This window comes from Leishmania major, chromosome 33 (assembly GCF_000002725.2).
Source record: "Leishmania major strain Friedlin complete genome, chromosome 33".
In the NCBI taxonomy this organism is placed as follows: Eukaryota; Euglenozoa; class Kinetoplastea; order Trypanosomatida; family Trypanosomatidae; genus Leishmania; species Leishmania major.
The window spans coordinates 1,343,274-1,358,090 of NC_007285.2; the positions used below are offsets into that span (position 1 = coordinate 1,343,274).

The 14,817-nt window shown below is 56.9% G+C and overlaps 1 protein-coding gene across 1 annotated transcript; it reads left to right on the forward strand.

The window, feature by feature from the left end:
* Positions 1-807: 807 nt before the first annotated feature.
* On the forward strand, positions 808-9,054 carry LMJF_33_2890 (conserved hypothetical protein; the record flags this gene model as incomplete). Its single annotated transcript, XM_001686000.1, has 1 exon — positions 808-9,054. The coding sequence occupies one exon, from the start codon at positions 808-810 to the stop codon at positions 9,052-9,054; it is 8,247 nt and encodes a 2,748-aa protein (XP_001686052.1).
* Between the last annotated feature and the right edge of the window lie 5,763 nt (positions 9,055-14,817).

Consider the following 14,817-nt stretch of genomic DNA (forward strand, 5'->3'; position numbering starts at 1 on the left):
TTTTTCTTTATGTTATTTGGTCCTCCTCGACTGTAATAGTCGTACATACTTTCATGGTGATATATGTAGTCTTTCTGGGCGCTCTCTTCCTGTGTGCTGTATTTCTCCCTTTAAGTTGTTGTCGGTGACAATTCCCCATTCTTTGTGTTTTTCTTTATTTGTTGACTTTTTACTTGGTGCACTGCGAGTGCACTCTTGGGTATCAGAGGTCGTTGTCGTCTGCCTCTTTCCGGTATCACTGTGCTCTTCTCTTACCTATCCTTGGTGTTTTCTCTTTTCATCTGCGAGTCTCGGTCAGGTGTCATCTGTCTCTTTTACTGTTGTTTTCCTTTGCTGCCATTTCGGTTTGCAGTGACGTGCCGTCTGGATTTTTTTTCTTGCTGCCTTTCCGGCACTTTCGTCTTCCCCCTCCCCCAAGTTCAACCTTCCCCCCTTTCCTCTTTGGTTTGCTTTCTGTTGGTTCTGCATGCTACTGTTTTCCTGCCGTCCTCTTCTCCCTACTCATCTTGTATGCCCCTTCCTCGCCGAACCCTCCCTTTTCCGCTAAGCGTATTTTCTCCTTTGCCCTTTCTGTGTGTGTACATATATTTTTTCTCTCTTTGGCGGACGAGTTACGTGCGCCTTTTGTTCCTGACGTCCACTCTTACACGCTGCTTTCCTTTTTCCAACCCCCTTTTCGTTGGTCCCTCTGTGGTCTCTGTTTGGAAGGGTCGAGAAGGCGAGGACAAGGGCGAGACAGTGCACAGAGATACGTACATACACGCATACGTGTGATCACTGCGAGCTCTAAGGAGCGACCAGGGCACCATGATGGCAAGTGGTGACTACATCTACGTCAATGACCTCGATGATGGGGGTCTGATGGGCGCCACGGTGCGGCGTCATGAGCACAGCAGCTCCCTCTTTGTGGGCGCCACGCACGACAGTGCCGGGGAGTCGCAGTCACAGTACGACTACCTGGATGGGTCCCTGGTGGGGACCTACGACGGAGGAGGCGATGGGGCACTCACAGCGCTGGAGCTTGAGGACTTTGTCGGCGTCGATGGTAGCAATTTGGCCAGCGTATTATCGGAGAGCAACTCTGTCTTTGACATCGGTGCCGAGGAGGCCAACATGCAGACGCAGTCACCGAGTGTGGCGAGCCGGTCTGTGAGCGGTGCTGACTTTGACACGCTGCCTATCACACCCATGGCTAAGCAGCCCATCGATGAGCCACACGTAGCGTCGGCGTCGGTACCCAAACCTGCAGCGCCGAACTCAGCCGTCTCAGCGCGCCACCTCAACCTCAGAGTCAATACGGTGGCAGACCTGAAGCGTCCTTCAACACCGGATAAGTATTTTGAGATTTTCGGAGGTGCCTCGGGCCTGGCGGTGGGGCACAACAACACAGCCAGCTACGGTGCTAACACCAGCACCGGCGATGCTCGCCACCGAAGCGCGAAGGACACGAGCAACTACTGTGCCACAAACGCAGCCGTGACGGCTGCCGGCAAAGGGGTAGCGGCGGCTGGCCATATATCAAAGCATTCCACGCTGCATCCCGGAATGGCCGCCGCTGGTGTGCCAACACGTCCTTCAGCGCCACCCGCGCCGCCCCCGTTGCACCCCTTCCCCTCAGTTTCACAGCCACACAACGATAGCGAGGGGTTCGGCTTTGGCATCGACACCTTCTTACACGGCAACCAGCTTGGTTTTGGTCGTCAGCCATCCTTCAAACGGCTTACACCGGCCCTACAGGGCGAGTTGAAGAAGCCCTACTTTCTCTTGCACTTCGAGGACGGCGACACGAACACCACTGCCGCTGGCGCTGCTGCTGCTGCTGCTGCCGTGGCGGCGAAACGGCATCCTGAGGCGAGTGCGTCCGGCACAAGCCTGCGCGCCGCTTCTGCTGGGGACCGGAATGCAGAAGAGTTCAGTACGTGGCTCGAGGCACTGGAGCCGAAGGCGGCGGGGTTGTTGGCATCTGTGCGTGGCGGCTCCTGCACGACGCACGCGGGCTCTGCAATTGGGGAGAACTTCAAGCGAGAGGTGGACATCTTCATGAAGAATCTGCTTGGTGACTACGATATGTTCGCCGGCGCCACAGCTGCGGCAGCGGTGAACAACTCATCTGTCTCGGGTGTCTCTCAGTTGTTCGTAGGAGGCAGCGGGCACCTGAACAAGCGGCGAGGCAGCGGCCCGTCTTGCCCTGGAGACTCCCAACCAGCAGACCTCGACGCGTTTTTGGGCGATGCGCGCGCCCTCACCCCTCCTCTGCGATCCCCTACCCTGACGGTGGAGCAGGTGAAGCAGCGACCTAGGCAGTCAGGTGCCGTTGGTGCTCACACCTCGCTCGTAGGTTCACCGACTGTGAAGACGACAGTGCCAACGACTATGACTGCCGGCACCCCGTTCGGCGGTAAAGGAGGGAAGGGCAGCACTGGCGCCTACACACGGTCCAGCGCTACCGCCTCGGCATCACCGCAACCACCGACCCGGGGCCATGCGACAAAATGCCGTCGGCACATCTGGAGCACCTCCCTCGGGCCCAACAAAAGCACATCGGCGGCCGCTGTGAACGGCGATGTTGTGCCGGATCCCACCTTTGCAGTGGCTACCGAGGCTCTGCCAACAACGAATTTCGCCAAAGCCGCCGCGAAACCGGCCAATGGGCTGCCAGCGCAGCGTTCCTGTGGGACGGCCGCATCGCAGACGGTGGCAGCCGTGACTTGCGTGCCATCACACGCATCGACAGGGGAGACTAGCGCCTCTGTCGCGGGGACTGCGAAGCCAGCGACCGGAAAGGCGACCACCGCCTCTGCTAAGCCCGACGGCAGCGTTGGCGATGTTGGGCGGGCGCGCAACTCGGCAACCCCTAGCACCGCGACGCCGTACCCTTACATGGATGAAGATCTCTTGGCGGGTGGCTACATGACAAGGCCGCCGCAGCTCATCCGTTCTCCTGTAGAGAGCAGCTCCACCGTACTGCCCGCGGCCCGCGTCGCAATGGAGGCCCCATTCACCAACAAGGAGAGCGGGGAGCGCAGTGGCAGCAACACGAGTGACGTCGTCGCCCTGGCTGCGCGTGGTTGCCGCACCTCGCTGTTGGACGGGCACCACATCAGCGCGTCGCAGCAGCGACTCTCGCTGCTCCAGCAAAAGCTGCGCCCGTCTCGGCACAACCGTACACGCATGGATGGCGACAGCAAGACCACTTCAGACTCTGACGGTGCAGGCATGACAGCATCAGGTGCACTTCAGCAAGTGCCGGCTAGCAGCAGTCGTGAAGGCTCACAAGAATCTCCGATACGAGCTTGGAACGATCCGTACGGTCGTGCCGCGACTTCCTTGCCTTCGGAGTCGGTTACTGCGGGTTCCAGCAAAACGCGACTAGACAGCCGCCGAAACGGTGACAGCACCCTGGGCGACGTGGGTAAAACATTCCTCTCTTTCAAGGAGGCGGCCGGCGAGGGGGACTTGGTGGACAGTGGCGGCACGCGTGCGAACGTGCTGCCACCGCCCATATTCCTTTGCCACAACAACAGCGCACAGGAGGGGATGACTGCCAACAGCAGTACCTCCGGCTCTGGCGCTACTAGCAGCCATCTTCACTGTATCTGCAAGACTGGTGGGACCACGACGCTGACTGGCTGCACGCGGCGCTCGTCGCGGGGTCCTGGCGCGGACCCAGTAACGGTGGAGCCCATCGCACTGAAGAAGTATCTACCTATTCCACTGCGGCCGTCGTTCCTAAACCGGCGGGCGTCTGCCAGCCAAACGGACTGTGAGGCGGCAACAAGTGGGGAGCACGGCGCGGCAGCGACCTCGCCGCGGCGACGTCTCACAGAGTTTCGCAACGGTGACTACATGCTGCCAGCTTTCTTGCCCAAGTCCCGCGTCTCTGCCACCACCGCCGAGGATTTGCATTTGGAAGCATTGAAGCAGCAGGACCGCGACCGGCAGACGCAGCAGGCCAACGAGGAGCGGCGGCAGCGCATACAGGCCTTCATGTCAAAGCGAAAGGCCGAAAAGCAGCTGGAGGAGCTGCAGCGCCGCCAGCTGCTGGTGCAGGAGGGGAAGCTGAAGATGTGCCGTGAGATGCAGGAGCAACAGCGAATCTTGGAGGCCACCCCGCACCTGGAGACGTTCGGAACTGTCGGGAGTGGGCTGAACGCCATCAAGGCAGCGAAGCGCGTGAGCAAGTCGTCCCCGCAGCGCGACCGAGCGGTGCAGCAGTCGGTTCCGGCGGCTGGCCTCATTCCCAAGGCGGCAATGGTCGCAACAGTCATCAGCCCCCACATCGAGGTGGCCGCACCTGCCGTGGAAGACACCCTCCCTCCCGCTGGACGTGGAAAGGGAAACGGCGCGGTAGCTAAAACCAATGTGCGCGCAGTGGTGGTGTTCACGAGCAGCTCCGGCGCTGAGAAAGGCGGTGTGCCTGTGACAGTCAAGGACGACGACAACGGGCGACGGCGCAGCAGCGGCAGCACCGCCCCGAGCGCGACCGCGTCGGGGCTATTCAACGAGGGAACGGTGGGAGTTGCGGAACTGAGTGAGAACAGCAAGACGCTCAAGGTGCAGCAACCACAGGAGCGCACGCGCTTCTTCCCCGTGGACGAGTTTTTGCGCATCAGTGACGCTGAGGCGCCAAAGCAGGTCGAGCGGCCTGTCAGCACGAGGGCCAGCGGCGTCGTGGCTGGGGTGCTGTCGAACGCTGCATTGCCGCGGCGACGTTTGTCGTCGTTAACGCTGACGGTGATGAACCGCAGGTTTCTGGGTGGTGTGAACGTGGCGCTGTTGCTCGCGAGCACCGAAAAGGCGCATCACGCCTCACTAACGGCGATTCTGGAGGTGGTGGAGGGGGTGCTGTCACACATGCCTCCCCACGGGGAGCTCTTTGCCTCCATCGCGTTCGTCGCCGGTGGCAACACGCAGGACCTGTTGTGCGACCCCGAACGTGCAGTGCGCTCGACCTTCTCGACATCGCCGCTCTTTGGCCCCACACTGGACAATGTCACCTACGTGGCCGTGACGGGAATCGGCCACCTTTCAGCGATGGTGACAGAGTCGTACAAGCGGTGTGACTTGGCGGCTCAGTGGCAGCAACCTAGTGCTGGCCTCCTTGTGATGTCGCTGCTGCTGAAGCAGCCGCGTGGCAGCGACGTTTTACTGTCCTCGTACTTGATTACAGACGCGGGGTGCGACGGCAGCACGTACGTGGCGGCCTTGCGCAAGGCGCAGCACACCCCATTTGCGCTCTTCCACTCTGCGTTGGGCGGGCCGACGTTAACCACGGCGCTGATGTCGGTGGACGTCGACGACACAGCGACGCTGGTGCCGCTGCTGAACGTGCAGCACCGACTCGCTAGTGTTACTAATAAGCCGTGCCACGTGGGAAGTGTTCGACGCTTCTTGGAGCTAGCGCAGCAGGAGCTGCAGAACCGCATCAAAGACGGGAAGTCCGGCAGGAGGCGGAGCTCCGGCTCCACCATAGCAAAGGTGACGTCAGAGCGGCGGCGGAACAGCGTCAGCATCTCTAGCAGCAACAGTGTGAGCGACAGCACCAGTTGTTCACCGTCCTTAAGTGGGCACCAGGGACGAAAGCAGCACCCTATGTCCCGAGCACAGCTGCACAAGCGCCTTTTAGAGCAGGTTGCGACGGCGCAGAGCATCCTCAATGACCCCGCCAGCTATCGACCGAAGGCGGTGCGGGAGCCGCCGCAGGCTCGGTGCGCTAAGGCGCTCACCTCGACGGCGCCCAAGTCAACATCTGCCGCGCCGCCACTGTCGGCAGCGACGTCACCGCGCGCGCAGCGGCGCAGTGCAGACGACGGCGCGATGCCGAGTCTGGACCTGGCGGCGCCGTGCAAGCGTTTGTCGACGAGCAAGGCGCCAGCCACCGTCAACACTGTACCGCTGCCGTCGCACAGCACTGGCTCTGCCCTGGCGCGCAAGAACTCTCCGTCATCTACCGCCGGGGAGGAACCGCCGATACAGCTCACGCAGCTGCTAGCCACGCGCCGCGGAAGCGATGCGCCGAACGTCGAGTCGGACGCGAGCGCCACGGCAAAGGCATCACTGTCACCAGCGACCACGCATGTCAACCATCAGATTGCGCAGTTCCGTCCCCTGCAGCAGAACTCTTCACCACTGGCAGGGTGCAGCAGCGCCAGCGTGTCGTTGAGTACTGCGTACGTGCGCCGCGGGAACGACGGCGGAGCCGCGCCACAGAGAACATGGTTTATGAACTTCGAGGATGTGGGTGACAGCACCACTGCGTCCGTAGGCAGCAGGCCCGCCGCGGGCACGTTGCTCAAGAAAGGCGAGCGAGAGGTGTTACAAGATCCGCCACTGTCCACGGCAACGACAACAGCAGCCAAGCCACTTCAAGAACGTTGCAATGCTGGCGACAGCGAGTTGAGTCAACGCGGCAAACCTGCGTTGGGCGGCGGTGCAGACGGGTTGACGCAACGACCGATGTGTGTGCCACCGGGTGTGAGGAGCAGGAGTGTGGGTGCAGGTCGGAAAGGCCTGCTCGCGGCCCCTACGCGGATTGGTCCGAATGGACCACAGTGGCCCAGCATGACCGCCATGGACCCCGGCGACATCCCGGCCGTTCCGTGCGTTGACTCCATCGACTCCTCGCTTGTACACGACGTCTCCGTGTCCGCGCGGCAGAGCTTGACGGCGCACGACGGCGAGAGGGCGCCGATCCCCACGTCGACAAAGGTGCGCACGCTCGTCATTGTTGACCCACGCTGCTGCGAGACGTCGAACGTAACTTACGATAACACAATGGTGATTGCCACCACCGACGATGACTTTGAGGAATACGACGTGGACGAGGTGTGCGAGGTGTCGCCGGCGCAGGAGTCGATCCAGGCGGACCTACTGACGGAGCTGTGTAAAACGCTGCTTCTCGGCGGCAATGCCTCCATTCTCGGCGCTGAGAGTCGTCCGACCGGCGCCTGTGCACAGGTGCTCAAGTCCGTCGTGCACACGATCTTTGCAGACATGAACCGCGAGGGGACGCATCGCAGAGGACGTCTCAGCGTCTCAATTGTGAAGGTGAAGGGGGAGTCTGTTGTCGACCTGCTCAAGGACTCCGGCGAAGCGCAGAAGCTCGTCATTGCCATTTCGCCCCTGTTCGGCTCCTGCGTCCACGGTGTCACCTACTCTAATATCACGAACTCGGCCACTTTCAACGCCACGATTGACGCCGCGCTGCGCCGTGCCGCCACCGAAGACAACGGCCGCGACTACGGCTTCCTCTTCTGCTCTCTCATTTTCAAGCTGCAGCTAGAGGAGGAGGGAGATGTGCTCGTGTGCTCGCTGGTGGCAACCTTCGCCGGCGAGCACGTTGGGCTCTACACGTCCGTCCTGGACCGAAGTCCTCTCGTACCGCGCGCGTTGTTCCATTACGCCCTCGGCGGCCCCAGCTACACGATCGCACTGCTCGGCATCGGCAGTGAGGAGTCTCGCGCCAACCAGATGCTGCAGGTGCAGCGGCGGTTGGGCGAGGTGAGCAACCGCGCGACGCATCCGGGCAGTGTGGCGAAGTTCGTGGCCGGCATCCGCAACGACTTGACGCCAAACCTGATCGCCAAGTACGAGAGCACGCATGACCAGGATGAACGAGCGGCAACGAAGGCGATGATCGGGCGGCTGGCGGAGATGGTGAAGGATGCAGACGCGCTTCTCCACGACTTCGACCACCATCAGCCCAAGGCCTATCTGCACGAGGACCGGGAGCGGAGGACGACGCCGGCAGGCACGGCGGCCGTCACAGGCTCCGATTCGGGTTCACCTGCCATGACAGTGCCACGCAGGAACAACGTGAACGGAACTAACGACTCCAACTTGACGAACAAAGTCTCTGCCGCCAGTGCCGTGGCGGCTACAGCGCCGCCGGCCACCAGCCGACCGGCCACGCAGCGCTCGTTGCCGTCCATCACCGCGGTGAACCCGGAGGGCGAGGACAACCACATCCAATCGCTGGTGTGTCTCGAGCAGGTGTTGATGGGCGCCGGCTCGGTCGCAGTGCACGGCAACTCGATCCTTTGCACGAGCCAGGGAGGAATGCGCTACGACAGCGACGAGGTGATTGTGTGCGACGAATCACATCGGTCCTTGTCGTCGAAACTGATGGATAAACTGGTAGCCAAGTTCCTTGCCGGCTATCACACGGGCTTGCTCGCCGCCGACAGCAGCTATAGCGCCTTCACGCCGCTGATGCTGCGCTGCATCGCTAACAGCATCCTCGACGCGATGCTCGGACGCGAGACAGGGCCGCGTGAGGGCTTGACTTCCTCCGCCTCCTTCAAGCCACCCACAGTGACGGGCGAGCTGTACGTTTCCATTGCTCTCATCAAGGATGAAGTGACAGCTGACCTGCTGCCCACCGACGCTGACGCGACGTACCACCGCTTCGAGATGGAGCACAAGCCTCTTTACGGCCCCCGCGTTGCCGGCGTAGCGTCGCACCTCGTCTCCACTCCGCAGGACTTTGACCACTACCTAGCGGTGGCCATCGACAATGCCGATCCGGCGCTGCAGTCAGCAGATCCAGGCATCATGGTGGTCTTGCTGTCCCTAACCCAGCGTGTGACGAAGCCGACCAAGGATGTGCTGGTGTCGTCACTTTTGTGCACCGCCGTCTTCGACGCCGTTCATCATTACGAGCTTGTGCTGGGGGGCGACACAAGCGAGCCGTTGGAGTTGTTCCACAACATTCTCCGCGGGCCGTGCTTCACCGTCGCGCTGTTTGGCATCAGCGATGAGGAGGAGAACCCCGGCAAGCTGCTGCGCGCGCTTCACGGTATTACCCAAGCGCGCAACCGCCCTGCGGAGGTGAACAGTGTGTCGCGGCACATCCGAGAGCTGCAGCGCGGCATTGTGAAGCTGAAGGAGCGCATGACTCCTTCATCCAACGAGGAGAAAGAGTACATTCTGAGCCGCGTTAAGGTCGCCGAGCATCTGCTGGCCGACGCGGAGGCGCTGCAGCGCAACGCCCTCTCCTCCGTGCAGCCTCGCCCCTTCGTCCCGCTTGGCGGCGCACCCCACTTACGGGCATAGACAGCTTCAGAAATGTGTGTATGCTATGATGGCGGCTGCATTACCGTGTCGGATCTTTGTACACTCTTTGGTTTCTTTGCGTGTGTGTGTGTATGTTTGTGTTTTTTTTTTTGCCTCTCTGCGTGTGCGTCGCTGCCATGAGGAACGCGCGCCTTCATCTCTCCCTTTCCTCTTCGATCTTTTCGTTCTTCCTCACTCTACTGTTTACTGTCGCGCCGCTTCGCTCGCTATTGTATGCGGTGCGTTGCGGTTCTCTCTCTCTCCTTTTCCCGATCTCTTGTATTCCTTCTTTGCCCTCTCTTGTTTTCTTTTTTTTCGTTTCTCTGTCTTCGCTTACTCGCACCCTGTGTGCGAGTGCCGATGCCCTTCCCATGCCGTGGTTACTTTTCTCACGTGCACGCCAACCGTATCTCATTTTGTATGTTTACTTTTCGAACTCCTTTTTTTTTGCCCGCCGTCTTTCTCCTTAGATGCGCAACAGAGACGCGTGCCGCTGTCTGTTTCGCTCGCTGTGGGGATTGTTGTTGGCGCTCCGTTGCTCTTCTTCGCCCCTTCTCTGGCGAAGCACACTTCTTCTCGGCTTCCTCGTCTCCGCACATGCTCGTTTGTGCCTTGGTTAGGCATGAAGGTGATGGCGTACGAAGAAGCTGCTTGCACTTGATGAGAGATGCCCGGGACGCCTCTTCTGACCCTTTGAAAGGGAAAGGACAAAGAAAAACTCGGACAGGTATGCACGCGCTGAGACGCATGGAGCGATATAATCCTTCATGCACACGCGTACTTGAGCTTCTCAAACAGAGACACGGCGGCGGCACCCACTCTCCGACACGTACACATACACACAAACATATATATATGTATATATATACGTAATAGCTGAACTCATTCATTCGGTGTCTTTTTGTGTCTTTCACCATTGTCTCTCCCCCTCTCCCTCGTTTGCTTCGCACGCGTTGCTACACTGCACGTGCTTGAAGGCGGAAGAGGATGCGAATCAGGTGGAAAACGGAGAGAAAGAAAGCGAACGCGACATCATGAGAAAAGAAAAGAAGATGCCCGGATGAGCGGAGAGCGGAGGGGGTTAGCCGCTCATTTTTGTTTCAGGTAGCAGATTTGCTCAGCAAATGAACAGCAGAGGGTAACGCCAGCGCATCGAGTAGGTGCTCCCTCGACGTATCTAAGTACACACGTATGGCGCCCATACGCATTCTGTGCGATCTTACGTGTGCCCGGGGTGCACCCAAAGGATGATGAGGTTCATCGTCAGCGTTGAACACGGCCAGAACGACTCACTGCGTCAGGAACCACGAGCTCACACGTAGTGGAGGAGGTCCGCTGGATTGAGCGCGCTCAAGCATCGCAGCGTTTCCGGAGTACAATGCCTTACATCTTTCTGCCGACTTGTAGCTCTCATCTTCGCCGCTTTTTTTTTTCTTTCGTGCCGCGTGGCTCTTTCTCCGTCTCTCGCTTTCGCCTTCTTACCCAACGCACATCCGACATGCCGCATGCTCATCGTTCCTTTTGAGCGTTCGGCGACGTTTACGTCGTATCCTTCGACCGAGCAGCGTGCAGGACACTCAAGCTCTATACAAACCCGGATGCGCATAGGTCGCGTTCAGCTGACCGGCTATCAGAAGAGCAACACCAAACGGCAAACGTTTGTAAAGAGAGCAGCAGCGACGGAAGCCACCTTTGAAAACAAGGAAGATAACGCTTCAACAGACAACACACACACGCGCAGTGAAGAGGAGTAAGTGAGGACAACTTGGAAGGAGTCAAGAAGCGAAGCGAAAGTGCAAAAAAAAAAGAAAAAGACCAGCACAGGCTTTTACATACACACAGAGAGGAGTGCAACGACGGCGAACACCGACATCGGTTGCGTGCGTCTGTCTGACTCCCGGCACTGATCGTGTTCTGTTTTTGTCTTTTGTTGTGCCGTTTCCCCGTCGCGCTGTTCAGCCCTTCTCTCTCATCTCTTTCTTCGCTTTCGAGTGACTTTGCCCGCCACGACTTACCAACGATCAGACCAAAAGAAAACACCAAAAAGCGGGTATCGGGTCTTTTCTCGTCGTCTCCTCCATCACCTTCATCCTGCCATCTCACCACATCACAAGAGGTTTTCCAGTTCATCCTCCACCCCTTTACAACACACACGCCCTTTTCATCGCCACCTCCAGCCCATTGGCTGATTGTACCCCCCCCCTCCCTCCTCCTCCATCCCCGCTTCACTCAGAACACCCTTTCTAACTGCACTTTTTTTCTCACGCGTTCGCTTTCGCTAACTCTTTCTCTCTGTCTTGTGGACTCTCTCTCTCTCTCTCTGTGAGACTCCGACGACCACGGAACTTTTTTTTATTCGGGTTTCTGTCTGCGTTTCTTATATATATATATATATTTCATTGCATACCATACCTTTTCCCTCCTCCCAGCACACCCCTCCTTTTCTCTTGCACTGTTCTATTCTTCCTCCGTTTGCTGCCATTGCTGGAGGGTGGTGATGGTGGGGGGAGAAACAGTGTTGTGGACATGGTGCTGCGAACGCCGGTAGTCAAACGGCTCGTAGACTGGACCCGCCTCTCGCTCTCGCTTTGCGTGGGCGCGTATGCGTGTGTGCTCTTGTTTCGTTTTTTTTTTGCTTTTGCGTGGCCTCTTTATCTGATTGGGCTTCCTTGTCATTTTCCTTCTCGTCCCCCTTTTTTGCCCATTTTTTTTGCTTTACCCACACGTCGACGTCTACACACCTCGTTGTGTTGGTTGGTCTGCTTGTGTGGGGATTTTGCGCTCTCTTGCTCTCTCTCTCTGTCTCTGTCTAGCTCTCCTCGCTACACCGGTGCGCTCGCTGCACCTCTTCAACTCCCCTCTCCCTTCTTACGTCTCCTCCCTTCCACATCTACTTGGGTGTGCTCTCGGATTCATCTCTCCACCCGTTCCGTGCGTCAACTTGGTACTCGTTGCCTCCTGTCTTTTCGATTGCTTCTTTAGCCTCTTTCTTCGTTGATGCCTTTTGTGTGGTATTTTGCGCGTGTGCTTCCTCCCCAGCAAGACCGTCGAGGCCACTAGCGTGGCATCAGCAGGAGAGCGATCGGCCCCCCTTCTCTCCGCCACAGTGAACAGCGTGCGTCGCGTAGAGGTGCGAGAGAGGGGAGTGACCTCAGGTAGATTCAACGCAGTACAACGAGTGCACACGGAGAGTCCTACGTCCAAAAAAAAGACAACGTTTTTTTTTTTATCAGAGGAGCAGCGAGATAGAAAGCAAGCGAGGCACCGATCGTCACAAGATCGAGCTGTCTTTTTTTTTGGTGTTGTTGTTTTAGGCGTTTTACTATTGGGCTCTGGAGGTTATCGCCGCTAAAGTATCGCCGGCGTGCGTCTTGTCTGCACAAGCGCCACCTTCTTCTCTTACGCATCGTTTTTCTCTTTCGCTCCCCGCCCTCCATTACCTGTAGGCGTGCGGAGAGTCCTTAGCGCATCTACACACGCATTTCGCACAAAGATATACGCATTGCGGTCACCGTCGCATACCGCTCCTCTCCACTCCACCCCGCCTATACTATCTCGTATAGTTTCGCGCACAGCACAAGAACGCGTCTTGCACTAGTCACCTGCGTACGCCTGTTCACACGCGCTTGAGCGCCATCATACGCCCAGCAGAGAAGGGTCAAACGCCGTTTTTTTTTTCACATCACGCGAATTCTCTCTCGATTTTTTGTTTGTGCACTCCTTCGTGTCAATTTGTTTTCTCCCTGCCACCGTTCTTTTTTTTTTCAACTGTCTGTGTGTCTCTGTGTCTGTCTCTCTTTTTCTGTTTCCCTTTCATCGATCATTGATTGGCGCGGAGGATCTCTGAATTGGTGGTTGCTCTCTCGCTCCTCATCCTCGTCTTTTTTTTTTACGTTGCTTGTTGTGGAGTTTTTGTTCGTGTCGGTGTGTTTGTGTCTTTTCTTCTGGTGCTTGGCTGCTTTTTTTTTGCTTTGTTGTGCGGCAGTGCTCCATCATCATCATCATCATCATCATCATCATCTCTCTCTGTATATTTATCTTGGTGTGCGATTCTCTTTTCGTTTGCTGTTTTTTTTTTCGTTATGATTTTGGCGTAGAACTCCTTCCCCACTCTTGTTTGTTTCTTTCTGCGTGTGTGTGTGTCGGCCGCGTTTGCTTTATTTCTGTCTTACTGCCTTTGCTGTGTCTTGGCTTCTGCATCATCCGCAGCCTTGACCTGCTTTCGTTCTCTTCTGTCTTTTTATGTCCTCGCTTCATTGTCGCCCATACGTATGTGTACAAGTGTGAGATCAATTTTTTGCTGGATAGGTAGCTTCATCCAACGATCTCTCTTTGCGTAAAGATAACTCTCTCTCTCTCGATCTCTCTATATTTGATGTCTTTAGATAAACCGCTCGGACTGCTTTTTCGTTTATGTTGAAGCGGACGTTTCTTTTCATGGTGTCTTCTGTTCTTTGTTCCCCACCATCTCGGATACTTTCTCTTTCCCCCGTTTTATGCTTTGCTTTTGGTCTATCAAGCAAGTGCGCTGTCGGCGGGTTTGAGACTCTCTTCTCCTCTATTTTCTTTTCTCGCTGCTTTTTCGTTCTGTGTCTCGCCGTGTTGGCCAATTCACTGAAGGTCGCCTCTTGCCTCTCTTTCATGTGTGTGTATATATGTATATATATATGTATATACATATATACATATATACACACACACATATATATATATATATATTTTTTTTTCTCTTCTGCTTTCCCCCCGTCCCCATTCTCTTCTCATCTTGCTGAGCTGCAGCACATTTTATGCTGTTCTTTACATATGTCGTCCCTGCTAAGTGCGTACCTTCTCCCCTTTTTTTTTTTAAACGACAGCAACAGCAACAACAAACAAACACCTTGCCGTCTTGTTCTTCCATCCACCCCCCCCCCCGTCTCTTTCTGGCCCATCACCGTTTTTCAGGGGTGCGTGCGTGTGTGCGTCTACAAACAAAAAGGGCGATTTTTATTTGCTCGCGTGTGCGAGTCATTGCGCGTACGTGGGGTTTGCGTGCGTGTCTCTGCTTGTTTTCTTTTTTTTTTCGTGCGTCTCTGTCGTCAAGCTTTTTTGCTGTCGTATTCTTGCTCTCCTTCTCTTTGTGGTGACTGGGCACCGTTTTCTTGCTAACACTCAACTTTTCGCTGGCCTGGTCTCGATTTCTCGCTGCTTTCGTCTTCCCTGTTGTCACTGCGACGCAGCTTTCACCGCGGCGTCCTTTTTCTCTTTGCTCTGCGTGGGGGTTCTCATTTTGTTGATGGATATTGCGTGAGGGCAGCGGAACAGAACTCCCCCCCCTCCCAAAGAAAAGACGACTGACGGCCAGACATTACCGGCTCACCGTCGAGCAACAAGCCTAAAGAAGATATTAGGCAGGAAGAGAGGAGTGACAGAGGAGGACAAACGGGCAAGCGCCAGAGTATCGAGTGCGTGCGTTTGGACGCGCCTGCGCCACGACGGCAGCAAGAGGCGACAACGATCAACACAGAGAAATAATCGCCACCCACCAGCATCCTCACCACCACGTTCTAGTAGATCTATTTTGCTTCTCTCGCTCGTTTTCTTTTTTATTACCGTGCTTCTCACCCGCATCGGTGGAGGGGTGTTCCTGGGCAGCTTTGTGTTCTTGTCTGCGTTTCTTTTCTCATCTCTTTCCACTCTCTCGCTTTGTGGCCCTCCTTGTGCTTCCTTGCGCGCGTTTCTGCACCCTCCCTTTTGTTTTCATTCCACATCGCGTCTGCGGGG